Below are 27,846 nucleotides of genomic sequence, written 5' to 3'. Positions count from 1 at the left end.
TAATGCCAAGTCCAGCCTACATGCTGTTCTTAGCAACACCCTTAGCCACAGCCACTAGTTCAGATACAGACTTTTGCTTTTGTTTGTGTACAGCATGATACAGGCTTTCCAACCATTCTGATTTCTACATGAGGGGTGGAAAAAGACTGGTCCCTGTACGTAGGCCTCTATTGGGTGCGTTCGTTTAGCTTCCCTAGGTCGACCCCGGTCTGCCCCCGGTACGTTTGAATAGCTTTGCCGGGGCTCACCCGGGTGAGCCCCCAGTGCCCTGCTTGTGGAGTGGGTCACTTGGGGCTGGCCCCAGGTGCGAAAGCGGTGAGTGGTCGTTCGTTTAGCTCTTGTCAGAGGCTCACCAGAGTGAGCACCGGGTAGACCCAGGGAAGCTAATCGAACGCACCCATAATGTTTAGGAATGAATCACATCACTCTACACAAAACAGTACACATGGCATCTGACAGGGTTGACATTGTGTGATACCTCCAATCCAAAGTTAATGTAACGTTTCATCATTCAGATTTATAACTGACACTCGGTTCTGACGCGGGATTCTTTTACAAGCTCCACAGATGACCCAGAAACCACAGAAGAACCGCTTGAATCCGCTCCTAAAGTTCCGGTTCATCATGCCGTAGATGACTGGATTAATGGCACTACTGGCAAAAATCATATACACAGAGAAGACATTGAGCGCCGGATCGATATCCACTTCTCTGGAACTCTCTAAGAAGTTGATGATTGTCACTGGCGACCAGCAGAGAACGAAAGATGTAAGAACCATGAAGACCATGAGGGTGACACGTAGATCATCTTTAGGAGGTAGGTAGGTCGACTTGGCATTACTTGATTTCTCCGTCCCACTTCGGGAGGTTTTGGTGTTGCTTCGCTGCCGTTTAATCAGAGCTGCTTCCCCGTGATCCGGAGCGGACGCGGTACGGTAGATCCTTGAGTGGGCACTCTTGGATCGCGACGGAAGGGACTCGCGTTTTTTAAAAGGCGTTTGCGAGGAATCCACGTGGTATGGCGATGGAGGCACAGTGAGGGTCAAACTCTTCTGCTGAGTTTCTGGATCCTGGTGAGTTTTATTTGCAACTTGGATATATCGAGAGTCTTCTTTAATATCATGCTCGATAAGAGACCAAGATCGCATACGTTTCTGCGTCAAGGCTTCTGTTGTTTCTACAGCCGGCACAGCTCCGTCTGTATCAATACACATCTGAACTCCAATATCCTGGCCACTAGGGATTGGTTCTCCATCCAGCACTACAGGTGCAACTACCCCCGATACCGCACTGATACTATCACCCCCTCCGTACATCCCTGAGACCTGCTGGCTACCGCGTCTCCGTTCAGACCGTCCAACGCTGCTGTTACTCACGTTACGCGAGTGAGACCCACCTTGTTTCCCGCGGGTCGTGTGCTCTCTCATCTTCTTAAACTTCTTACGGACGAGTCGGAAGATGGAGAAGTAAGCTACGAAGGTTACCACGAAGGGGAAGAAGATTCCTAGAGCGAAGACGAATACTGTATAGGAGATTTCTGTAGACCATTTTAAGGTGCAGATTGCTCTCTCTGGAATGTACTCGTATTGAGACCAGCCGACGACTGGAGGGAAGGCTAGCACTCCGGATGATATCCACACACCTGTAAAAAATCAGAAAAAGAAAGCAAATATTATTTAATAATTCCCTGTTGTGTATTTTGATGAACAACAATGGATGTGTCCACACATTGTGTCAGGAAATGTACTGTTGAATGGAACGAAGACGATCAGAGCATACTGATCAAAACGTTGAGTTGTCACTTATCAACCGGTTCTTTTCAGAACCGACTCTACTGAAAAGAGATTACACTGAAAAGAGTTGTTTCTTTCTACCATAAACCTAGCTCAATTTCTACTCCCACCATGCAACGTGTCGGTTCATACTAAAGTGGACACATTGGGTTTGTTTCAAATCATTCGCAAACAATTTCTACTTTGAAACCTAGTCTTAGTGACTGTTTTCGACACTATGCGTCTGACGGTTTGAATACCCGCAGTACACGTGCCTAGGCGCAGCCAAACATTTCAATTTGCAGAGAAGGTGGGTGCAAGCGGAAAAAAGACATAAAATTACTTTTTATCGATCTCATTTTTTGTGGACAAGAGGGGAGAGCCATGGCTGCCTGCCCTCGCCTTTTCCCCGGTCGGCCACAATTCCTACTGGATAGACGGTATTAGTTTGAACACGAATATCTGCCATTGCGCGCCTTAATTTCATCCGGCACTATGGCGTCATCAAAGAGCCCCAGCTTCCCCTAAAACCCTATAATGAATCCCTTGAAGAAATTGACAGATTCATGTCATATAACGTGGATATGCAGCACGTAGTCCAAGTGTATGATCCATGTGTTAATTATGGAGTAATGGTGATTGATAGATCAGATACCCAGCAAGGACCTTCTCTATAATCAGATACACGTGGGCAAGTTTCCTCGTTTTTACGGCGCGTGGAATTTTTATAACTGTTCTTTGATTCAAAATTTGTAGATACCACATACTAGGATAATGGCTTAGTAGAACGCACGTATTCAAGTTCATAGTGTATAAATCGACTCAAACTAATTAAGTTGAATGGCTGAGCGGTCTCTTGACCCAACACCAAAGAGCTGCGTAGCACTCGATAGGCCTGGTGCTTTTATGCTTGGCAAAAACAATATCGCAAGATACCAGTCACAGATGGCACATATTTTGAAATGGCATTTTAACTGTTGCCCTTATTCTTGTGAGCATAGTTTTGTTGTGCCTTTATATATAGCTCTATGCTTTATATCTACGTACTACTGTTTTGTGCTTAAGCAGCTTTGATCCCTGCTCATTTCATCGGTAGTGCGGGTTCGATTGCCATCAGTCATGACATGTCCCTCAGCAAGGAACTTAACCATAATTGCTTCTCTAAACCCAGTTGTATAAATGGGAACTTCAGCGGGGCTGAGACAGTATTGTGTTAGATTAATAACCCCTGATGCTCACAAGGGAGTATAGAGAAAGTGAATGGTCTAAAAGTATACCAGATGAACAGAGATAATAACATTGTAAAGTGCCTTGATTTAGCTACTGGGATCTGTGCGCTATAAACTTGAATCTTCCAGTTAGACAGTCCGTCAGGAACCCTTTGTCCCAATCGATCACTGTCTTATTATATAGGTCTACCAATATATTCTAATTTTAAAAAAACTGCAACTTATGTCATCATTTCATAATGTTTATTGGTGATATCACTGATTGCGATCATCTAGGCCGACATATTCACATAGGATGTTCGCATGACGTGTTCAATTTAGCTGGACTGGCCCCGTTTCGTCATTTAGGTAAAACGTTCTTGTCCTCGTTTTAAATGAGTAACGTCCGGGGATTTTAAGAACCAGAGTAGTTTTAAAACGACGATCGTCATTACTCTTACTGTGTCGTGTCGAAAGTTAGAAACAACTGCGAGTACAGCATACAGGATATCCTCAACCGAACTTCATTAAGAATGACGTAATGGCATTTGTGTGACGTCACAGACGGTCGCAATCGCTGAGGAAATGTTCCGTAGAGACATGTACGCCTCCGTAGCTTCCGTTAAGTTGATTAATTGTTGCTAGGATAGGAAAATAATCAGAGCGGATGGATCGTCACTCGGTCTGGACGGGATGACCCCGGTGACCTTGGATCAAGATGTTTGAATGTCATGAGGCTAGGACGGAAAGCATACGGCTGTTTTTTTGCTAGCATAGGAAAATAATCAGAGCGGATGGATCGTCACTCGGTCTGGACGGGATGACCCCGGTGACCTTGGATCAAGATGTTTGAATGTCATGAGGACGGAAAGCATACGGCTGTTTCATGTCGATAGGTTTCACAGTTATTATTATCTAGAAGTGTTTGGTAGCTACAATCCCGGCCAAAATGCTTGGGCCACCCTTTCCTGACACAACAGTTCCCTGTGCACTTCCCATTCCCATTCACATTCAAAACATTTTGCCCGCCCCCCGCCCCCGCTCAATGTTGATTCGGAACACAGTCGGCAAATGGAACCAACATTGAAAGGGGGCAGGGGGGCCCAACGAGATATGGCCGGGATTGTCTGAGTTAATTTCGTATTTTTTTTCGCTGATACATGGGACGTGTTTTGGCAAACGTGCGGTACGTTCAACCTTGTACTTATTATCTTTTGAAGAGATTGTTGCAGAGCCGGCTTGTCTCAACGTTTCAAACAGTATGCTCGTCTACAGGAGACATTGATGCTTAATTCTCTGTGATAAAGACTAAGGATTGTTGCCCTTTGTGTTCCATTGCTCAACCCGTGGTTTCGAAAAGGCTAATTCAGTTTGTTCTTTGTAAATTTGACTCCATGTAAAGCCATCACTCGCAGCCACAGGCTGAAGAAATAAAATTAGTCTGTTCCTTTACATTGAGGTCGACAAAACCTTCACAATTTCTACTTCTTATTCAGGATACATGACCAGAAAATGTTCCGGGTAAAATTACACACGTGTGGTACACTTGGATTTGTCCGTCTATCACACTCCAATGGTAAATTAATGCCTGAAGGTAGACAGCCAACCATCTCCATAAAAATCAATAATTCTGGTAACAAGGATGTGGTTTAAAGAAACATCGATCTACGAGCTGCCACATCAAGATAAAGACTTTGTACTTCTACGTCATCTTCAACTTGTTATCATTACGGGGTAATTTTGGAGTGACATTCAAAGTGTTCTTTTTGTAAATGGTATTGATGCTTGCCAACGGTTACATCATCATGACATGCTCATGCAAAATAGCAAACTACGGTGGCTCTGAAGGGACATGCGATATCAGATCTGATCGCTCCTCTTATAAAACCACGGTTCTTTCACTATCATGATCATAAAATTGAGCGCCAATTCTGACAACATACCGGTTCTCTATACTGGTCTCTTCCAAATCAAGAGCTGCAATAAATTCCCACATTCTCGTGGCTTTTGTTCCACGGGTTACAGTGTGTCCTCATGATGTTTGTTGTGACGTATGAAGTCATTTATTTTTTATACTATACTCTAAAAAATCCGGGTCTGGACTGATCCGGATCCGGCTCCCGTGGGGCCTGACTCATTTTGGGGTCAGTATAACATAGCATCTGTTTCAGAATGACCAAGAAATGGGTCAAACTGACGCAGGATTCGAGTTAGAATCCAATTATGAACCACTTTCCCGGTAAGCCTGTTCCAGAATGGATCAGGTCCCCTGGGCCAAGGATTCCGGGTCAAAATTTGAACCGGAAGTTTTTAAAAGTTGCATTTTTTTATACATAATTTTACATAAACAAAGAAAAACGAAATAACATGATTTTGTTCTTAAAGCAAAAAGGTAATATGAAAATAAGTGAACAGCTCCAATATAGCACTAACATACCAAGTGCCTGATGAAATTATTTATCAACTTAGACTAGTAGTAACATCTGACCTTCATACAGTGTGGTGAAGTATTCCAATGTGACACAGGTATTTACTGACATATATTTTAATCGTTATTTCTTGTCGAGCTTTGCCCTGTCGTTGATGAATGAGCGAGGAGAAATTAACCCGGATGAGTTTAAAGGTACTGGAAACATTTGGTAATAAAATTGTCAAAGACAAGTACACTTACCTGGTGAATCCCAGCATATGCATGAAATAACAAACCTGTGAAAATTTGGACTCAATGGTCATCGAAGTTGCAAGAGAACCATGTAAGATAAAACACCATTGTTCCACAATTAATGTGTGTGCTTTCATCTGCCTAATAAAAGGCTTCAGCTGAAGTCTCTTAATATTTGGGCGAGAAATGACCTCTTTCTCAAAAACTACGTTACTTCAGAGGGAGCCGTTTCTCCCAATTTTGTTATACCATCAACAGCTCTCAAATGCTCGTTACCAAGTAAGGTTTTATGCTAAGAATTAATTTGAGTAACTACCAACAGTGTCCAGTGCCTTTAATCATTATTTAGAGCAGATGGAATTGTCGAAATAGTCCACTTGCTGCGATCCGATACTAAATATATAAACATTGATCAATAGTATATTATTATGTGTGTCCTTTCTAAGGGAAACTACTATCCGACGACTGTTTAGCTTAATCCAAACATCCACTTCAAATACAATATCATTTTGCTTTCAAATTTGCAAACTCTGATTCTGATAATAGTTATGAAAGTTACATGTCGGTGGTCTTAAAATCTTTCTCTTGGACAGAGTGTAAATCCTTTTTAATAATATATTTAAGAAAACAGAATTTAGGGATTGCAATCGTCTTCAAACCAAAAGGACCTATAGCACAATGTCAAGAAATGGTTATGGCACGACGTTTCGATAAAGACTCCGATCGAAAGATAAATATTTTTTGCAATAATACAATTTCATTAGGCCCTATATTATTATTGTTGGCAAGGGTCTAGTTTTATGTTTCCCATGACAGCCCCTGTACAACCTTTTTTCATTGTGATGTCTAAAGATTTAAAATAAATAAATCAAATTAATAAACAAATAATCAAATCAGTGGAGAAAGGGTCTCAAATGTGTTCGATTTTTTAGCGAAACATACAAAAGCCTTTACACTAATGTAAAACTATTGCCAATAGATCTAATTGCCCCATTTCTTTAAGCCTTTCATGCAAATTGGTGTTGTTGATTTGATTTGATTTTGAGATGGTTTATTGAAATGGTTACCTTCGAAAGCGCTTGCAGATATTTTTGTGTTGCTAGTAAGTCATTAAAGTGCTACATTTTATTTTCCTCTATGCAATTATTACCTGACTAACACGACTACCCACTACTTAAAGACCATTATGTTGATGTTAATACATTAGTATTTCCAATAAGAATGCATGCTCCGTTTCTTTAAAACCATCATATTCATGTTGTGTTTTACATCTTGATTGTGGCATCTCAGATAACAATATTCAATTCCAGAAGGATTTTCTGTGATGTGAAACATAAATTGGGGGTAATGATCCAAGGCGGTCTCGCCTTGAATTGCCAACGCGGTCTGCACGTCGTTGCATCTTTTCATTATTCTTAAAATGTTGCTCATGGCCTAACTATTTTCGAACCGTGCTTTTTAGAGCTTTTACAGTAATTGATGTTTGCAGACGTCAGAATCTGGAGTAATTTGAAGGGAACATACACTGAGTATAAATTCAACTTGCTCAAGGTTTTCCTTGCCGATAAAATAATTCAGTAAGTATGTTACTGGATTTCAACGATTCAAGGAAATTGATTACCTGTGTAACAATTTTGCCCCCCCCCCACTTGTTCACATGAGGGTAAGCTATATTTGGTATTCCGATATCATGATTTGCAGAATATTATGTTGTGTTTCCTTCTGATCAGATGAAATGTTTCTATATGGTTTAACAAATTAATGTTATGCATCACTTAGTAGGATTTGAAACGTTGCATGGTGAAGATACGAACAAGAGGATTCGTGGAGACTACTGGGTCTAATTAAAGGCAGTGGTCACTATTGGTAATTACTCAAAATAATGATTAGCGTAAAACCTTTCTTGGTGACAAGTAATGGGGAAAGGTTGATGATATAAAACATTGTGAGAAATGGCTCCCTCTGAAGTGCCATAGTTTTCGAGAAAGAAGTAATTTTCCACGAATTTGATTTCGAGACCCTCAAGTTTAGAACTTGAGGTCTCGAAATCATCTAAACGCACACAACTTCTTGTGACAAGGGTATTTTTTCTTTCATTATTATCTTGCAAGTTCGATGACCGATTGAGCTCAAATTTTCACAGGTTTGTTATTTTATGCCTATGTTGAGATACACTAACTGTAAAGGCTAGTCTTTGACAATTACCAATAGTGTCCACTGCCTTTAAGCAGAAAATATTACACACCTGCCCATGAAACCAAATTGTACATGTGAAATGTTGTTTGGTTGGTAACCTTATTCTGGTAAACATACAGCTCTATGCAATTGGGCCTCCGATTTCACAAAGAGCTAAGATTAATCTTAACTGCAAATCATTCATAGTTGCTAAGTAAAGTGTGATGTCACAATACAAATCATTATGGTAATACTGACAATTGTCTTGCGATGAATTTTATTGCTTTGTGAAATCGGCCCTGGCATGGTCCTGATACACAGAACCACCACAGCTCGTGAGATGGTGTACCATTTAATAATTATCTTCTGTCTTAGATCTTAGATTGTTTATCTTTTTACCATTGTGTATCCGCAAACCTCACTTGATCCTTGGATATGTTAATTATAAAATAGTATCATGTGCAAGTCTGGTGATTATTCGACCATTTTGTGGTCTCTCATTGCTTTAGCGTGAAGGAAACTCAATTTGTGCTCTTCATGTCTCAATGTTCGAATACACGTGAGACTTGCAAAGTCTATTGTATAAACAAACATCATGTTGGTGTATTAAATAGCATCGGTTTGCAGCGAGAATTGCTCCCTTGTGCAAAGCTGATCCTCAAGAAATAAAAGAGGTTGCTAAGAAAGCATTCCCCAAGTCCAAAGACGTCCAATACAAAACTACGATGATGTCATCTTGATAATAAAGACATTCATCTACCAATAACTGCATCCCTATTCCCATGGTTAAACAACATTCATCATCCATCTTCAAGCATAGATCTTATACACACAAGGGCTTCAGGGAAATCTACAAGTAGATGAAACGGGATTCGTTCGATCGTGTTACATACAATGGCCAATGTGTGGTTCGTACTTCAGGATTTAATGATAAGATGGAGTGAATTTATACCGGAATATTCCTTGATTAAAAGTCGAATTGGTGTTTGCTTCGTACTCGGGGTATTTGAGTCAATTTGGAAAGGAATATGAGAAGCAATTTTAATGGAAAGTGAAATGGGTTGAAGTTCTTCGTGCACTGATTGATTAGACTGCGAAAGTCTTGCTCGTGGTCTAACATTGAACCCGTAAAAAATGTGTTTTTATTCGTTGATTTTCTTCACACGTTTAAAAAACGTTATCAAAATTGTTTGCAAAGCTCTTAAGGTCTGCACTCTAAACAATTACCGGGTTAGAATTCACCCGGAAACCGGGAACTCGGGTTTCTGCCTGACCCAACTCAGGGTCAAGCTTACCTGTGCCTAATTTAACAAAGCTGCTTAAAGCTCAACATAGTTATGCTTAGCAAAATAAGGTTACCAGCTAAAATACCATGTCACATGTTCAATATGTGCTTGGTATCATGTTTGTTTTTGCTGAGCAGAATACAGTAACCATCATTCTGTGCTTAACAGCTCTATGAAATTGGGCTTGGACAGTTGTTTTGAAATATGATTTGTTTTTTTAACTCATATTCCGCGTAATTTGGACCTTTTTGGGGTCATATTGACACAGATTCCGGATCATACTGACTCAGAAACGTGTCAGTCCCCATGGGACACGGAGTTGGTTAATAATTAAACAGCGGCCAATCTGCGATGGGAAAGAGAATTCTATCTTATACGAACCGTTTTACACATTTAGAATTCTTCTGCAGTAATTGATAATGTTCTACAAGTATAAAAAATGTCAAAAATCTGGGTCCCAATTCTACTTTAGGAACGTCTCTCGAATAAGGTATTAGGTATTAGGCGGTATTAAATGCAACTCAAACACCTCAACCCAGTGTGAGTTGGCAAAGGTCTATATTTAGACCTGTTCGCTGCAGCATATTTGCTAAAAATATTTGAGGAGATCTTCGTCATTTTAAAGGTACGCCTACTTCGAGGCAAATCATTGGTCTGTTACAAAACTAGCAACATCTAAAAAACTGATGCAGGCCTAAATGGTTTATTTAAAAAACACACTGTAGAAGTTGTAATGCAAAATTAAAAAGGACCTCAAAATTAAACAAACTGAAAATGATGTACATGTACAAGCATTGCTTCTTACAGTTGCTCGCGAAAAAGGAGTCGACACATACAAGCATGGTTCTGCCATTCTAAACAATTTTAATCAAATTCCAAACCGAGGCTGGAAGGTAAAACAGTCTTACCCCTTTGGTTTAATGTGAATGAGTGTAAACATTTTCTTGAGGTCGGGCACGATGGCGACGCTATCAGCGGTAAAGATCTTTCAAGCTATCAATTTTCATCAGTCGGTCCAACGGTTTTAATCCATCCATATAAAGACCATTCACCGTCGAGCTGTTACAAAAATGTGAATCATTATCTATTACTGTAACACACCTCATGCTGCTTAAGATGTGGACCAAATTATTACCACATATATATACTATTATGTACTTTGCTATTTATAGTGACAATTCATAATAATATAGACAGCGGGCAGCCTAATACTACACCGTGTGCCCATTCGTCTCGCTTTTTCCCTTGCGTCTCGCTTACTCCCCTTAAGTGCATTCTAACACGCCTGCAAGAAATACCGTCATCACAATCGTGCTTATGAATCCAGAAACATACAGTTCATCATTGAAGCAAGTCATTTCATGCAAATATATTTTGGTGGTGGTTTTCAATGAAGACTTAATGCCTATATTTGAACATTAATTCAAATTAATAGTTTAACATCTTTCCTCTTGGAAAACTAAAGGCGATTTACATAGTACGTAACGATTAACCGAAATGTTGATTTTGAAATATCTGTTTGTCAACTCAATGACGCCCTATATCCTATGGCCTAATGGATACAATAATGGTATTCCGAACTAATTGCTTTAACATAAAACACAATCCATAAATCACAATTAAATTCATCTGCAACTTGGCCTAGGCCTATATCATAGATTGTTATGGCGACATGACTCATAATACTGAACAGCACGATTTTCACGATGTACAAGTTGGCTTAAAGGCAGTGGACACTATTGGTAAATACTCAAAATAATTATTAGCATAAAACCTTTCTTACTGACGAGTAATGGGGAGAGGTTGATGGTATAAAACATTGTGAGAAACGGCTCCCTCTGACGTGCCATAGTTTTCGAGAAAGAAGTAATTTTCCACGAATTTGATTTTGAGACCTCAAGTTTAGAATTTGAGGTATCGAAATCAAGCATCTGAAAGCACACAACTTTGTGTGACAAGGGTGTTTTTTCTTTCATTATTATCTCGCAACTTCGATGATCGAATGAGCTCAAATTTTCACAGGATTGTTATTTTATGCATTTTTTGAGATACACCAAGTGAGAAGACTGGTCTTTGACATCTACCAATAGTGTCCACTGTCTTTAACTAGTCATATCACGGGTCAGTCTTAGTAGCAAAGTCAAACAATATTCAGACGGGAACAAAGAAGTTTCCTTTGAGTTGCCTGGTGTAGGCTGAATCATAAGCAAAGCATTGACAAAGATCTGTGACATCTCCCTTTGTTTTTTTGTTTTTTTTACCCCTTATATGGAAAAATACGAAATTTTAAGAACAATTGCTATCAAGTTGACAAAAGATTGAAGCTAGTTGTATTAAGCAGAAAGAGGATTAAAAGGCAATGAAGAGTCTAGTTTCTATTTCAACGGATTCTTGCTCGGCAAGCACTTTTTGTTGAATGGTGTTTTATGGGACAGTAGAAACATTGGGAGATTAAGTCGTTGTTGAATCTCATTCCAACGTCACTCTTGAGCTTGTGTTTTCGTAAAATCTCTTTTTAAATAAATAAATAAATAAATGGATAATTATGGTTTTGTCTCGAAAATGTGGCTCTGCATAAACCTACAAAATAATTTGCTCAAATAAAATGGTTGAGAAAACATGTTTATCCAGAACATCCGATGCCCACTTTCCGGACGCAGTTTATCCATCATGGCTGCCAACCTATTCCTTACGTTTACGCACGTCAATTAATCGTAATAGCGGGACACATTAAGGAATTGTTTACTGGTTTGTACGTTCAAATGCACATGGGGTAAAAACAAATGTAATTCAATTAATGTCTAAAATCTAATCTAATATAATATAGTGATGGATGTCATTAACCAAAATTAAATAAGACCAACGCTAGAGTAATTGTTTACTTAGACAACTGAAGGTCATCCTAGTTTGGAAAAACCTACTGAGTGTTTTACAACAGTGGCAGGTATTCCATGGAGAATACAGCCTTCATTTGATTGCCTACTCCCAACGGGCAAACCTTATTAAGACCTGGCGAGATTTAATTTACATCATGGGCTGCACTCTCAATCAGAGTAAATTTACTCCTTATTGACAACACTGAATGACTGCTATAGCTATATAGGCTAATTCCTGTATGGTTTGAGCACGTTTAGTCACTACATGTTTACTTTTACATTTTTATTTTAGTTCTAGACAAAATGGTTAGCTGAATTGATGTAAAATCTATCAAAGATTGAAAAGCCTTAAGTAATCGATTAATTTTCAACACTTCTAGTTTATTGAAAGACGTGCTTTTTGATTATCGGAAAACTGACATCTACGATATTATTTCTGAAAATCGCACAAATAACGTAAAAACTGAACATGTGGGTAACGGACATTTTGCACAGTATATTGACCCAAAAATTTGAATTCCTGTATAAAGTTCTCGTACTCCGACATCCAAGTTCTTGGTACTCGACTGTTGGGCTTGGTAAGTCTGCTCAAATTTAAGAACATCCGGTAGGCCTACTTAAACACCTTGTAGGGGTATTCAATGGCCAGCTACTCATATTGGAGTATCACTTAGTGCTCCGAAGTGCTTGAAACTCTGAAATGATAGGCCTTCTTGATGCAACACTGGAACACCATAACCCGAACACCATAAATAACAGTATATACAGCCAGACCTACAAAACACTTCCTTGAATCATCCATCCATTTGAATTTTCGAGTCCTTCTCCTGTCATGATTAATTTCCAGAAAGTGCAGAGGCAGTAATTCTAAGTAACATCGCGCCCGTAACTCGCGGTTAATAACTCGCAGTTATAACTGCGACTGACAACGCAAAATGTATCTCATTCCAAACGGCTTGTATTGGCAGAAGTTTACATTCAAATTGCGCTCAATTTCAACGCACATGCAGCTACGTCGACTTCTTTGTTTGATTGTTTTTGTGCATTTCCTCAAATGTATTTATTCATACACCTCACTCCATCATGATTGCACCATCCATAAGCGGACTTGGCAAACTTAAAGTTACATTCCATTACTTTATTAAAGTTCACATTTGGGGCATTTTTCAAGTAGTTTGCTTATTTGTTAAGTCAAGAGTTGGATTCTTCCCCAGTTTAAAGGACTTATCCGAAATAATGAGATTAATTACTGAAGATCCTCGAATTAAAAAGTTGGGATACAACAAATAGTCGACCGTGCACGCAAATTCGAGTGTTTTTAAATGACTTTCGTTACTATCTTCCTTGTTCCGTGTCTTGTTACCGCGAAATGTGACCTTTTCGGTTAGTAGGCACTGCTATGTTTCTTTGCCTCCTAATAAATACTAAATCTAACAATGATATGACGTGAAATTAAAGTGAAATCGAAAGTGAATATACAAATGTCTTGAAATGGATCGGGTGTAAATGCTTAAACACAAGATGCAGCTACAACAATATTGATTGGGTTTTTTTTCCCCTAATTTGTTATCTTTTTTTCTTTTTTAAGCCTATGGTGGTCCTGAACTGACAATGTAAAGTCGGCATCCATGTTCATTGAGTTATTCACAGCTTTAGTCACCCGTCACACGATTAGAAGAGAACATGTTGTGTTAAGGTGACTCTCTAAAAGACCACTTGTTCATTATTATTATATGCAACCCCGTCCCCAGGTTTCGAGTAAGCGCATTGTAAGTGTTGTACCCCGGCGTCGTGCTGTATAAATAGCAGTGTATAAACGAAAGCTTTCCTTTTGGGCCGATGTAGACGTGATGGGCATGCTGTGTAAAATTGAACATTATGTGGTGTTCTTATTGTTGCAGTATCCGTATCTTACTGATGGAATCTCTTTTATCTCTTTGTATGTTACTGGCTCTCGCCTCAAGAGAAGCTGAACTTCCCTGTAAATGAAATTGATTATTGAAGTGTTCTCTAATTATAATGAGGTTATATTATTGTCACAACTGGTTCCAATTTCACAGAGCTTAAGGAGCCAGGGATGAGATTTGCCGAAAGTCAAAGTTCATGAAAATGCCCTGTTGGCCGGGGTTCCTGATACTCTAGGCCTGGAACATCTCAGATGTTCATTCAAGAGGTTTTTAACAGACTCTGTGAATCGCCAGAACAACAAATATTAGGTTCGGACACAATGTGGACTGCTCATCTCCCTCTGATGACTGCTCAACCTCTTCCAAGACAATTTGAAGACACAAGGAGGTTGACTACAAATCCTGATTTCAGGAGAATTTGTAGCCCAGCTTGAGCACAAAGTATCCCTTAACTGTGTTCTGCTAAGCAACCATTCACATGATACCAGTAACAGATGGTACTTGTTGTTTGGCTAGGACTCCCTGATGGTAACCCTTGTTCTTGTAAGCATGTTTCGTACTCATTTACTGGTTGTCCTTAGGCAGCCCTGTTAATCTGGGACTGGTTGTTGAAATTAATTTAGAAGAACAAACCTGTGACCTGACGCAAAGGAACATGAACATTTAGACTAGCTCCATGAATATTTAGACTGGCTCCTAGTCGAATGGGTGCTGTCATAATTGTCTCTCGGTTAAGCACGTATTAAAGGGGCTGTGTCGGTGTGGCAGTTTCTGAAATGAGCTTTCTCCCGTAGACGATCAAATCAATCTGATCAAAACGCCGAGCACCACTTTAATCACAGAGAAATTCAATAGACACTTGGTGTTACCACGACCCTTATTTCTCATTGATTGAATATTTGAATTGGAATAAGGCCCGCACCATTTCTAATATTTTCTTTGCATATTGTAACTTAATGCAAAGGGCTGCTGAAAATTGCACAGCCATAATTTTCAAAACCAAAGCAACTAATAAATCAAAATTATAGTTGATAAATATGTGCCGCAAACTTCTCCTGAATTTAAATTTGTCAGTGTTCATCCACCTTTTGAGTATTGTACATAAATCTGGTTAATGCTTAAACCAAAAAAACTCTTCGCTGTTTTAGACAAGGCTGATAGTCGATTTTGAACTTCGCTCTTGAGGAGCAGAACAAATTGGCAAGTATCTCCTTGAGATGAATATACAATCTCTTTGTGAATATTAAATGATGTCACGACCAAGGACAAGACGTCGAATGTCTTAGTTCTATTTACATTGAAGGCTACATCAGATATGTTATTCAGGTCCCTTGGCAATAATCATATCGCCATTGCTGAATTAATTTCAAATCATATAAAAGCACTAAAGGCTGTAATGACGCATTGGTTTTGGAAGATATAATTAATTCGTTTATCTTTAAATCAACATAATGAAATGATTAATATGTGTATATTTCATCAAATTTAATTGCAACGTTTTTGTGAAAGCAGCGAGAAGCTGTTAATGTTTTGTGTCAGATATTTTGTCCGGTATAGTATAAGGTTGGCGTTGTGTGCACCATGTAATGATAATCTCTTGGGGTTTGGGTGGCTCTGTATAGGTTTGAACTTGACGTTTTTATCAGTAGCTCTGATCGTCTTCTGTAGAAAGCCTATTTTGCCCTGCTTCATCATGTGTTTATTTGGATTAAATAATCAAAAGCTAAATATAACACCTGTGCCTTCCAGTGCTATTTTCTTAACATTTGCAGTGTTTCCGGATGGAAATATTCCCTGGAGATGATTTGTTTAAGATGAACATTTTTGATCGGTGAGTCTAAAATCGAAACTTATCAATTTCTTTTTCATTTTCTGTTAGTTTTATACTTTGCGTTTAAATAGGCCATACGGAGCCTCTAGAGGGACATGTGAAATAATTTTTGTTCTTACTTTGAGCGCTCAAAATAATTTCGGACGCATGAAATTTGTTATTTCAAGCGCTCGAAATCATTTATTATGAGCGCCGTGATGTAAGTTATTTCGTGAGCACTGAATTATTTCGAGCAACAATAACTCAATTAATTATGTGATCATTCGTGTTTCTTTTTCTTCTTTTTCATCGTTATCATGTCCCTTTAGCCTACTGCCTACTGCATTTACACATTTATACCAAACTTTAAGCGGAAAAATATCATTGGCGGAGGACGAGTGTTTTTGGTTTTTGAAGAAACAAATTCTCCCAATACTCACCAGGACAACCTACAACGGAAACAAATTCCTCGTATTAAAATCACGTGACAATGTGTCAGCTCAAACCAATGACGATGAGTTGTGTGTGGCTTTGTTTACGTATCGCCACTTTAAATAAAAGTGCACTAGTCAATTATAGGCGTTAAATATTGCTTGATTTATCTCCGAGGAACATACCGCAAAAGTGCGCCAAGACGGCGAACATAACACCGCTTATATCAAAAACCAGACTTTTCTTGGATTTTCCTGTATTATTTGTCGGAACAAACTGTAATGGATATAGGGACATCGATCCCTGATAAATGATTAACACCAACGCATGTCAGCTGGTATCTCCAAAAAAACAAATTTCTATAGTACAAAAAAAAACACAAATTTCCAGTTTCAAAGAATAGGCCTATGCGTTTAGCCAAAGTATATTTGCCTTTGGGTGGTCAAGGAGGTTTCGTGCAAATTAATCAATCCACACACCATATTTCAGTTTGATTTTCGAAGAATTAAGATGTACTTTTCTCAGTTAAGGTCTAACTGAAATAGAAGTGTTAATTTTCTCACCTTTTACTGTAATACCGTAGCTCCTTATCGTTAGTAACAATTGTGTTTTCCTCTATAACCCGGGTCCTTTCGAAACCAAGGTTCCGCTTTGGCTCATGGCTCCGTCGATTATTTAAAAGAAAGAGGAACGGATTCCATACCGAACATCAAACCTTGCTTTCGAAAAGGGCATGTCATATTATTTCATGTAACCTGATGTAACCTGACTGAGGGATACCAAAAATAGTCTGACCCCTTACCATAAATATAGTTAGTATTCATCATCGTTACTTATCATACAGGGAACATGACACAGGAGTCACTAACCAGTATACACGAATGGATATCCACGAACCTCGTTTCCAGGGCAGGACCTAATTATTCTCAATGTATTTTAAGCATTTTGCCTTTGGGGTTTGGTTGACACATTTGATTTCAACGAATTCAAGAAAGTAAAAATAGAACCAATTTAGTAAAATTAAACAGCCAAGAAGGATTTAACATCCGTTAGCAAGAATCATAAATAAAGAGCAACCACTTCACTCTAAAACTATTATTAGTCAAACATCACTAATTAGTTATATGAAACATGATTTAAAATCATGTCTCATATGACTAATTAATCTCATATGACTAATTAGTGTTGTTTTGACTAATATATTTGTATAGAGTGTTGGCACATCGCACATTTAGTACTCGTTATTTCTCGAAACTCGGTTTTAAATAATCTTAGTCCAGTGTGAACACAGGTGGCTGTATACAATTACACAACTTTCTGTGAGAATGTTTTTCAGAATGAAATTTGATTGATCATAGCAATGTCATTACAATGAAACGGATGATATGTTTGTTATCAAACTTGATAAGATTTCAGATTTTTAATAAGAAAATAACAAATGATAATTCCATGAAAAACGTCTGAGATATAATACATTCACCATCATTACCCCCATCATCTTCGTCAGGATGTATTCACAATTAGCTTTCATAATCATAAGAGTAAATACATGGATCTTGGTGCACCCTTTAATTGGGTAAGATACAGTTGTAAAGCATGGAGAAACACTCTTTGACGACTTAAGAGCATAAGTCAAGAAATGTCTCAACAAATATATTAATGTGCCAACATTCATGAGCACACGTCTCAAAGAATATCCCCTTAGAACATCCCCTCATGTATTGCTTATTACAGTAAGTTTTGTGTAATTCTCTCGTCGAGCGAAGTTGTGGCAAGAATAAATCTCGTTTAAAAAAGCATCACACTATTTACGGACGCTAACCAAACAGGCAGCTTGTTTAATTTGTATGTGAATTCCTTGTCAAATAATTAATTGATTGTATAATCGAACATGACACCATGCTAGGCTTCTGTCCTCACTGCTTTTTAGAACAGGTAAATTGAGCTGACAGTTTGTTATGATTGCATGAAATTCTAATCAACTTGTGTCACTAATTCAAGCCTTACTAACAAAACATCCAAAGGCATGTGTTTTGTGAATGTGTACATGTATGTGCTATTTGCTTACTAGTAACTTAAATTGAAACAAAATACAGTGTCTGTAATGTTATGAGATAATTGTTCCTTGTTAATTTGTGGAATTAATCGCTTCAGTGAATCGCCTCATTTGATTTCATCCAGGTTTCTTTCATTATTAACATGTGAGCAAATTTTGTTACCAAGGAGACAAGAGAATTTATGCAGGAAGTGCAGTCAGGGCCTCTGCCCTACCCCCCCCCCCCTGTCAACTCGTGTGTAAAGACAACAAAATGGACTCATTGCTCTCCAGTCGTCAGGTACATGCTGTCATTGTTAAACTCGTAAAAAGACAACGAAGCAAAAAGTATCGCTAAAAAAATCAATTTACTGAGCAAACAATAATCGGTTAACAATATTTTTGATTTTGGGAACCTAGGCCGAATTTCATTAAGCCCGTAAGCACAAAACACCTGCTAAGCACATGAATATCTTGCTTAGCAAAAACAGTTTACCAGCCAACATTTAAAAGATTACACTGTTGCGACTTGTGCCCCACTCATTTTGTGTTTGGCAGAGAAATTTATCTAGCAGTATTTTCTGCCAAACAGCTTTATGAAATTGGGCCCAGTTCACGCTAAGCGAAAGTTCAGGTTCTTAGCATCTATAATTGCAGAATACCATATTGACCTCGGCTGCTTATGTTTGGGATGCAGTGGGGTGAACATGGAACGCATGTGTGGTCAATTTCTCTAACCCATTTGGGATTCAAGTGTCAGATAGGATTTCTCACGGTGATCACCTCGCAGGAAAATCATATTGTCGAGAAAAACGCCATCGTGTTACCGCCTGGAATATTGAATGAGGGTACGGGAAAGAACAGCGAGAGAAGCAATCGTAATGAATACACGGCACGTAACTGGCGTCGGTGTACCGCTGCAAGAGTTTGTCCTCTTGGGTCATTGCCCATAACGTAATGCGTAATCAATATACATCAATCTTCATATTGGCAATTGGGATGTACGTTTTGGTTGACGTGGATGGTGTTTTGTACTTTTTGCTGTTGACTAGAAGTACATAATAGACTGTTAAAGGTATACAATATTGGATTTAGGAAGGGTTTTCATTCTTATCCATTCTAATGGTTTTCAATAAAAACATATATGGATACCAAGTGCGCCCTCAGTGTTTTATTTTATATTGCTTTAATTTTATTACTTTCATTGCACTAATACACCAAAAAATGACATTGGTGCAAAAGGGATACCCCAAAGAGGCACACAGGCCCACTAAAAGGGGACCCTTGTTCACACATCAAAACCAAAAGACAAGGGACAAGCACAACTACAGGCAAACAACCAAAGAAAACAAAGAAATACTAGGGAAAACAAGAAAAAAAAATCACAAAGAAGATGGAAAAAATGGCAAACAATTTTTGCACAAGCATAATGAAAATATACAGGAGAACCGTTCTATCCATATTAATCATCACTGGCTGGAGCAATGTATTTTTTAGCAAACTGCTAACCAACCGAAGGACAAAGATATAAATGCAAAAATGACCATCGCCCTCTCCATCTCCCCAGCAACATCACCAATTTTAGTCTCATTCACATACCAATAACTCAGTCCTACAGAAGATCATATTCAACCCCATTTTCAACACGTGTGAGTCATGGATTCAATGTAAAGAAACCATGTTTTGAAGAGTGGGCCTAATCTTGCGATGTTTCTAATGCAGAGTGTGTTGGATTCAAAAGTTGATTGAGCAGTGTACACCAAGCACCACATCTCCCCCCTGTTTGTGTTATTATAGCAATTTTAGGTGTTCAGTGCATCTCTGACAAAATACGAGGTACAGTCCTATAATCATGTTTGAAATGTATAAGTTTAGACCATGGCCTGGGGCGCTGTTGATGTTGACAGGCAGGTTACCGTTTCGGAAAGACTGACAAATAACTTAATAAACAGCTTGGTTGTTGATGCAGTGCTTTGATATCAAAGCTTGTTACCTTTCATACAAGAAGCTCACTCGACTCGTCATCTTTGGGTAGGGGGAGAATATCACTAGACTCAAGCTAGGTTAATTGGATATAGATAGCAAGATGAGATGCTTCAAGATGTAGTCTTTACACGCATGGGTGAAAGACTGGTCTTGTCATGTGGACATAAAGTGTGATTTAAAGTGGTGGTTCATTAAAGTGGGGGTTTGCAGTTATTGTTTGCTCATTCATCTTTCTTATAATTTTTTATAGAGAAAGCAAAGAATCTTTACTTCTTATACATCCGTTCGGTCACCAACTTGTCAAAATGCTTCTAGGTTCATAAATATCGTATGGATGTTATCTGTCCTTTCCACAGAAAATTTTACTAAAATGTTGACTTCAATTTAATATGCATATATTATTATTATTAATGGTTTATTTTAATCTGAATAAAAAACAACCAAAAGGTTGACAACATTCAAATTTACAAAGTTTTTACAGAATTAAAAAAAATGGAATTAACAATAAACAGGCAAAATCTATACAGGGCATATTCCTAAGTGTACACCTTTTTATTCTTTTAAGACATAAAAGCTAGTTAAAGGAAATAGGTTCAAGTTTGTTATATTTCCATATAGTCATGTAAATAACAAACACCGTTCATAATGCACATCAACCAAGGCTTTACTGTTAATAAACACTGTCTCTTTCAAGTACAAGTGTTATAATTCATTCCGTGAGTACCATCAGATTTATTGGATCAGAAATGCAGAACTTTAATAAAAAAAATGTATTATTGCAAGAGTTGTTGACAGAGGCTCCAACATGATGTCAGTTGACTAATGCACAACTGGGACCTCCATTCTCAGCAGGTAAACACTGAAAATCTTTGACAGAATTTGACAATGGTCCCTGGATAATACACAGATTGTTGCCCTTTCACACGAGGGTATACATTTTGTAGAATGTTACAACCATGCTACAATTTAGCAAGGGTTTGTTTGACAAGATTTGACAAGGGATGCGGGACAGTAGAACATTTGTTGTCCTTTCACACGAGAATACATTTCGTAAAATTAATTTTACAACCATATTTACAGTTTAGCAAGGGACCCTTGCTAAATTGCTCTTGTGTAAATGGACTTTAGAACGAGGGTGGCCAGTATAACATCTGTTGTCCTTTTACACGAAGATATACTTTGTAAAATCTTACAACCATGCCACAATTTAGCTAGGGACCCTAGCTAAATAGCTGTCAGGAAAAATTGTCAAATTTTAAAACCATGATACAATTTAACTAGGGACCCTTGCTAAATTGCTCTCGTGTGACTGGCTTTTAGGTGGAGACAGCAAGCTGTCTGTACCACTGTGTCGTGTCTTGCCAGTAGTTTTATAAAGAAACCTCCCATTGAATTACTGACCTATTATACGGTGCTTGGGCTAAATCTTCCCGTGGCCGCAATAACTCGAGACCGGTCGATCCAACATTGCCTTCGGTAACATTCCCGTCAGATTTGGTTTGCAAAAATCGTGGAGCTCCTGTACAGGATAGCTGTTTGATATTGAAATTTGAGCTCATAATCTCACATCTTAAAAACCTGTTTCTTCATTCCTCGCTTATAGCTAGTGATCATCAAACAATGCTGCATTAATGAATTTCAAATTAGGCGGGTGGCATATTTTTAGAAACTCCTCTTACGACCAAGATTGTTGTTGACGACTGACAATTATTCTGCAGACTACGTTGTAGTACAAAACGCATTAAGATTTTTCCATGGGTCATTTAATTATCCTGCAGGCCATTTTGTTTATTAAATGCCAACTATATGCAACTGCCTTGGACTTATTTGTTATTTATATTGGTGTTTTTCGTGGGAAAATCTAGCAGTTCAGACAGTACGAGTCGATAATCACTGGCAGTTGTCAAATAATTAGGAAACTTTGAATCAAGTATAGCAAATGCCCAACGGTCATCATTAAAAATTCGATCACACGTTGCATTGAGAACATTCTCTCCTGTCTGGCCAAACCGCAATTCTGTTTACCCATTAAAGGCACTGTACGTAATTCACACAGACCAGTATTCACACTTGGTGTATCCCAACATAAAAAAATTATGTATAAAATAATAAATCTGTGAAACTTTGACTCAATTGGTCATCGAAGTTGCAAGGGAATCATGAATGAAAAAACACCCTTGTTGCACAAATTTGTGTGTTTTCAGACGCATAATAAAAGGCTTCAGGTCTGAAGTCTTTTGATCTTGAGTGAGAAACGAATGGTAAAAAATTAATGTTTAGCACTTTTTGTGCGTAGGCAGCAGTATGAAATTGGGCCCATGGTATAGACCTTCATCACGTGCAACCATCTTTAATTTCTCCCATTGATATCAATGTTACTAAAACGAGGCTGGAAGAACAAAATAGTCTGGTTCCCATTTGCAAAATGATTATTAGCATCCATTAATGCTATTCGATCTAAGGAACATGACCAAGATGGAGGCAACAATCATGATAAATGTCTGTAGTTAATTGCAGTGGGGAATTTCTGTTATTTCCCTGAGTGGTATGTTGAATCAACGGAGACTAACAAAACAAACCCCCCAAAAAGTACAATAAAACATCTGCTTGAATAATTCTGAATCTAGATTTCTTGGAAAGGACACACTGTGGATATCCTTTGCTGTTACCGAATTACAGGATTACAAGGTAAACCTAACCGGAACCCCAGAATAACACTCTCGTCTGCTCGCATTCACGGCCACAAAATGGCGGGAACTTAATCTACTCCTGCGACAAAATTTTCTGAGAGAAAAATTAATACGCAGTAGGCCTTTTGATATGTTATACATTACAGTCCTGTATATAGGGGATCAGGTTTACTCAGTGGTTTCTTTCCCTGCCTTTTACCTCGTAGATCCTAGTTCGAATCTTACGTCAGACCGGACCCTGTTGGCTCAACAGTTTCTGTCCCAGTCTTTCACCTATGTCAACCCCGGTTCGAACCCCACCTCAGACCGTCGCCTTGCATGTGGATTGGGCTTGAAGTCCCTATGATTGCGTGGGTTTCCCCCATTAGGGTTTTGCCTTCCACATCTAATCCTAGAATTTGCGTTAATTGTGCTGTTGAATTTGGCAGTAATCAAAAATAGAAAGAAATGTACTCCGTATCCGTAAACAGCGTCTTAAAGAATTGTTCGCGACCCTGATGTAAGTACTCATACAAGAAAGTCTTGCTCGAAAACACGTCACGTCAACCCCAAAGGGAGGGAATCTCGTTGATTACATCCTTCTTATTCAGTCGAAACAATGTCCGATCAGGAATTAAAATTACAAACTTTGACAAACGTTATCACTATTAGATGTAACCATGAATAAGAAATAAAACCACAGATCTAAAATAAAAAGTAAAACATTGATTTGCGAAATGTTCTACACCTGAGACCCACAAAAAACAAAACGTCACCTTGTTTACTTGTTGTAACAATACTTAAAAGTTATCGTGTAATACGGCATTTTAAGTACAACTTCCATGCCGAGAAAAATATATCAACATGTTATGTTACATATAAAATATCTACACTATGTTACATTATAAAGTATAAGATAGGACAGGGAAAACCCTTGTCTTCGTCTGAAAAACGTAAAAGCCTTGCAGGATATAAAATAGAATAAGGAGAAAAACCTTTTCTTCGTCTGACAAAGTAACGTAAAAGCCTTGCAGGATATAAAATAGAATAAGGAGAAAAACCTTTTCTTCTTGTGACAAACGTAAAAGCCCTACAGCTTCACCAGAAGCTGATTATGTTTCCGTCTGACGATCTTTCACCTTCACATCATCCCTCATACATCCTATAACCCTATTCGGTTTCCAGGTACGCAGAAAATGCCATCCAAAGTACATGGGAAGTCAACATGTTGACAGATAAGACTCGTCCTTTATTTTAGAAGAAGGCAGTTTTCTGCTCTTTATTGAAGTTTCACAATGTGCTTTTTAAAGGCACTGTGGACACTATCGACATAGACGGAACGTCCATAAAAACCGTGTTGTCAATTTAAGACGAGACTGCCATGGATCATTACACCCAATTTATATTTCCTATCACAGAAAACCCTCCTGGAATTGAATATTTTTATCTGAGATTTTACAATTCTGCTGAAACACCAAATTGAATGAGAGATTTCAAGGCACTAGACACTACTGGTGTCAAAATAATTGTTGGCACTCAAGTTTACTTGGCAACGAGCAATGGAGAGCTTTTGATAGTATAAAATAATATTGTGAGAAACGGCTTAGAAGTGGCTTAGTTTTAAAATAGTTTTAAAATACTTCAGGCTTGATTGTAACCTTGTTTAGGCATCTGCTGAAAGCACACACATTATTGTGCAACCAGGGTGTTTTCGTTCGTTATTCTTATATATGCAACTTCGATGACTAGAAATATTGAGGAAACAATTTGGGATAAACCGAATGAACATACTGGTCTTCGACATTTACATTTTTGTTTCTAGTGCCTTTCATTATGCTGTTTAATCTGTCAACTGGATTATCACAACAATATGCATCAAGAGGCTGAAGAGGAAAGAGTGGGAAATGGAGACACTGACAACGACCTTTTTTTTTTTAGAGAGAGAGAAGAAGATTGAGATAAGAGGAGGACACATAAGACAGGATCGAAGACAGAGGAAAGTGAGTGGAGCATGAAATTGTTTACCGGGCAGAGAGAGGTTCGGGAGATTGATGACCTGTGAGGCACAAGTCGTGTTGTGATTACATGTTGCTCGTCATATCAAAGACTTGACGATATCCTGCAATATAAAGATGTCGTCTTCCTGATAAATTTTATCTAATGATGTCGACATCATGAATGTAAAATGTCGACATCCCGAGATAATGTATTTCTTGAAGACGGCGCTCTAGTTTTCAAGATATCGCCATTTCGAGATAAAACATCGATATCGTCACCTTACGTTTATGTCATCATCCTGCAGTATTGTTATCTCAGGTTATAAACAATTTGGATGGCACTTCCAGAGCTCCGTACAAACCCTTATAGGAACGATCCTCTAACTATAGGAATAAGGATTTGGTGTATTCGTGTGATGGTGTGTGGTACAAGTCGAGTTCCCTAGATGATATGAGACTCAAAGTGCTGGTAACCTCATCATTAAGGTGCCAGTCTATCAAATTTACCAATTTTCTTGAACTGCCTCTCGGTGGTTGGTAAGACACTGCTCTAGAATTGCAAAGGTCGTGGGTTCGAATCCCACCGAGTATTTGTTTTCACAGAGCTCGGCAAGTACTGGGTATAGTTCTCGGTGTATAGGCCTATGTGTAAAACTAATATTAATGTTTGATTATGTTACATAGATTGTACATGAGTTGAGTTTGTGAACCTTTTTTCCAATTCAGTAACAATTTTTCAAGGTCAATAACTTACCAGCGATGAGAAATCTACCCATTGAGCGGGTGAACCAGGACGCAAACTGACTCGTTGACCTCCGTATCATTTGATATCGATTGACGGATATCAAGGCAAGAGTAAGTACCGAAGCCAGCCCGTAGACTGACGTAGTGAACCCGTTGAACTGGCAAAGCGCCTCCCCGTACGGCCAGTCCTGGTAGGTATCTCCAGATAGTGTTAGAATAATCAGAGGTCCGTTCAGAATCACCGTGAACAACCCACACACCGCCAGGTTCAGCACCAACTCATTGGGTACCGATCGGAGCTTTTGGTCGGTAAGGATGATCCAGCAGAGACTGGTGTTTCCGAGAAGTCCGAGACACAGGATAGTCGCCATGAAGACTATGTGCACGGCCCACCAGACGTAATAACCCGTGCTTTGCTCAGGTGACGATGTTGCTGAAACTTCAGTTCTGTAAGATGCGGTAAATTCCATTTTGATGTTCCGTGTTAACCAAGTTGGTGTTAACAACATCTAAGTGAAGTCATTTTATTGTGAAGGTTTTCCAAAAATTTCAATTGTTATATATATATTAGGCCTACCGGTCGTTGTTGTTAGCTGCTCACTTAAAACAATATGAGACCACAGGGTGTACTTCCACGTCTTTTGAAGGTTTGCAATACAAATTACAATCCGGTGATTATTATAAAATTTTCAATTAAAATGTTCTTATCAAGTCTTGTTCTATGCAACCTTATAGTATCATTTCAGCAAGTATTTACCATCAAACAGCATTTCAATCAAGTTTTATTCATAACTCCATCGTCTTGCAAGATCACTTGGTGTTGGCACTAAACGTCACGTTGACCTAAAGATGTGAGCGGGCAAAATATCGACCCGGGAGAAACGGCAAGCGAGTGTAAACCAGGACACCAGAGATTATTTTCATCCGAAGTCAGAACGTCTTCTCGCCTCTTCTCTGACCTGCACGCTAGACGACACGATATACGGAGCTACGTTTGAATTCTCCTTGCACAGCTTAATTATAACCGTAGATCCAACTCAATTAACTTGGGGAATCCACCATCATACCTTGCTATTTTCCCGTTAAGTGATAGTTGGCAAAATGCAGGGCTCAACTCGTGGTTATCATAATGGTACTGCGGCGAGAGGTTTATAAGATGCACTGTCGGAAGCAGTTCCGCTGCGTACGCATGCTCGCATGTCCACCGTGTGTAATGGTAATTCAGCGAGATACCGGTCAAGCGATATCATTGGCGAATTGTGACGGTAACTGAAACTGTATGTCGATAACCCTTAGAACGTTGGCGTCGCTATAACCACCTTTAATCAGTGCATGTACCTTTTCGCAAATACCCACTGCGCAAGCCCTAACTGTTGAATGAGGTGCATGCTGGTCTAGATAGGGATCTAATTTGATCGCTAGCTAGACCAGCATGCACCTCATTCCAAGCATAATTTGCGATAAGGTCTATGCGCAGCAATCACTACGTTTCAAATTAATCTGTTTTATTTCACCAATAAACTGAAGTGTGTATCACACAGGATGGGTATTTGACATTTTACGTACCTACATAGTATGTGGCTTTGTTGATTTTAATGCTTTAATGAGTTTAGTTTTCGAGACTCTGACTGTACTATTATGGTCGAAACGTCAGGCCACTAACTACTTATTTTATTTTAATGCGTGATAAATAAATCATTAAAAGTGCCGGTGTATGAATATTAAACTAAAAAAGTCATTCAGAAATATTAATCCTGTTAATATGGTGGATTAAATTGTCGTCAGAATCCTATATTATTTTAATGACAAAATACGTAGAGTGGGGATAATCCGTATGAGATTCGAGAATTATTGTTAATCTCTTGAAGTGCCGTGATGCCGTACATCGAACACGAACAACAGGAACCGCAGTTTTGTTGTTGGTTGACATTTTGCCATTTTATCAACTTTCCATGAGTCAGAATCGTAGGTTAAATTCCGTTGTTTCCAAAGCTTTTCTTTTACAGGTAGACTGAAATGTATTTTGGGTCGAGTGTATACCTCAAAACAGTGTTAAATATGTGTTTGCTTTCATACAAATGATTCAAAATGGCGGACAAAATGGCGGATCAAAATCAAGTGACTTTTGATGGGAGACTTTTGGGACGATAGCGGGCGTCCTACTCTAGACTGTTGAATGAGGTGCATTGTGGGATAGATATGAATCAAATTTGGATACCAGCTAGACCACAATGCACCTAATTCCAAGCTTTACGCGCGCGCCCCAGTATTTGCGAAAAGGTCTATT

The 27,846-nt window shown here is 38.7% G+C and overlaps 1 protein-coding gene across 1 annotated transcript; it reads right to left on the bottom strand.

Annotated features, from left to right (window-relative positions):
• Positions 1-280: 280 nt before the first annotated feature.
• LOC117306487 (D(2) dopamine receptor A-like) lies at positions 281-26,734 on the bottom strand. Its single transcript, XM_033791032.1, has 2 exons — positions 25,570-26,734; positions 281-1,642 (listed from the first exon to the last, which is right to left on the bottom strand). Exons 1-2 carry the CDS (start codon positions 26,066-26,068, stop codon positions 492-494), a joined length of 1,650 nt encoding a protein of 549 aa, XP_033646923.1. The 5' UTR covers positions 26,069-26,734; the 3' UTR covers positions 281-491.
• Between the last annotated feature and the right edge of the window lie 1,112 nt (positions 26,735-27,846).

The sequence above is a fragment of the Asterias rubens genome, unplaced genomic scaffold, assembly GCF_902459465.1.
Source record: "Asterias rubens unplaced genomic scaffold, eAstRub1.3, whole genome shotgun sequence".
Lineage (NCBI taxonomy): Eukaryota > Metazoa > Echinodermata > Asteroidea > Forcipulatida > Asteriidae > Asterias > Asterias rubens.
This window is presented reverse-complemented; position numbering and strand designations above follow the sequence as displayed.

Excerpts from the sequence above, each read along its gene's own strand:
- LOC117306487 (XM_033791032.1), bottom strand. The coding sequence starts at position 26,068 with ATGTTGTTAACACCAACTTGGTTAACACGGAACATCAAAATGGAATTT. Across the intron at positions 1,643-25,569 it reads GGGTAGATTTCTCATCGCTG|GTGTGTGGATATCATCCGGA; the intron begins GTAAGTTATTGA and ends GATTTTTTACAG.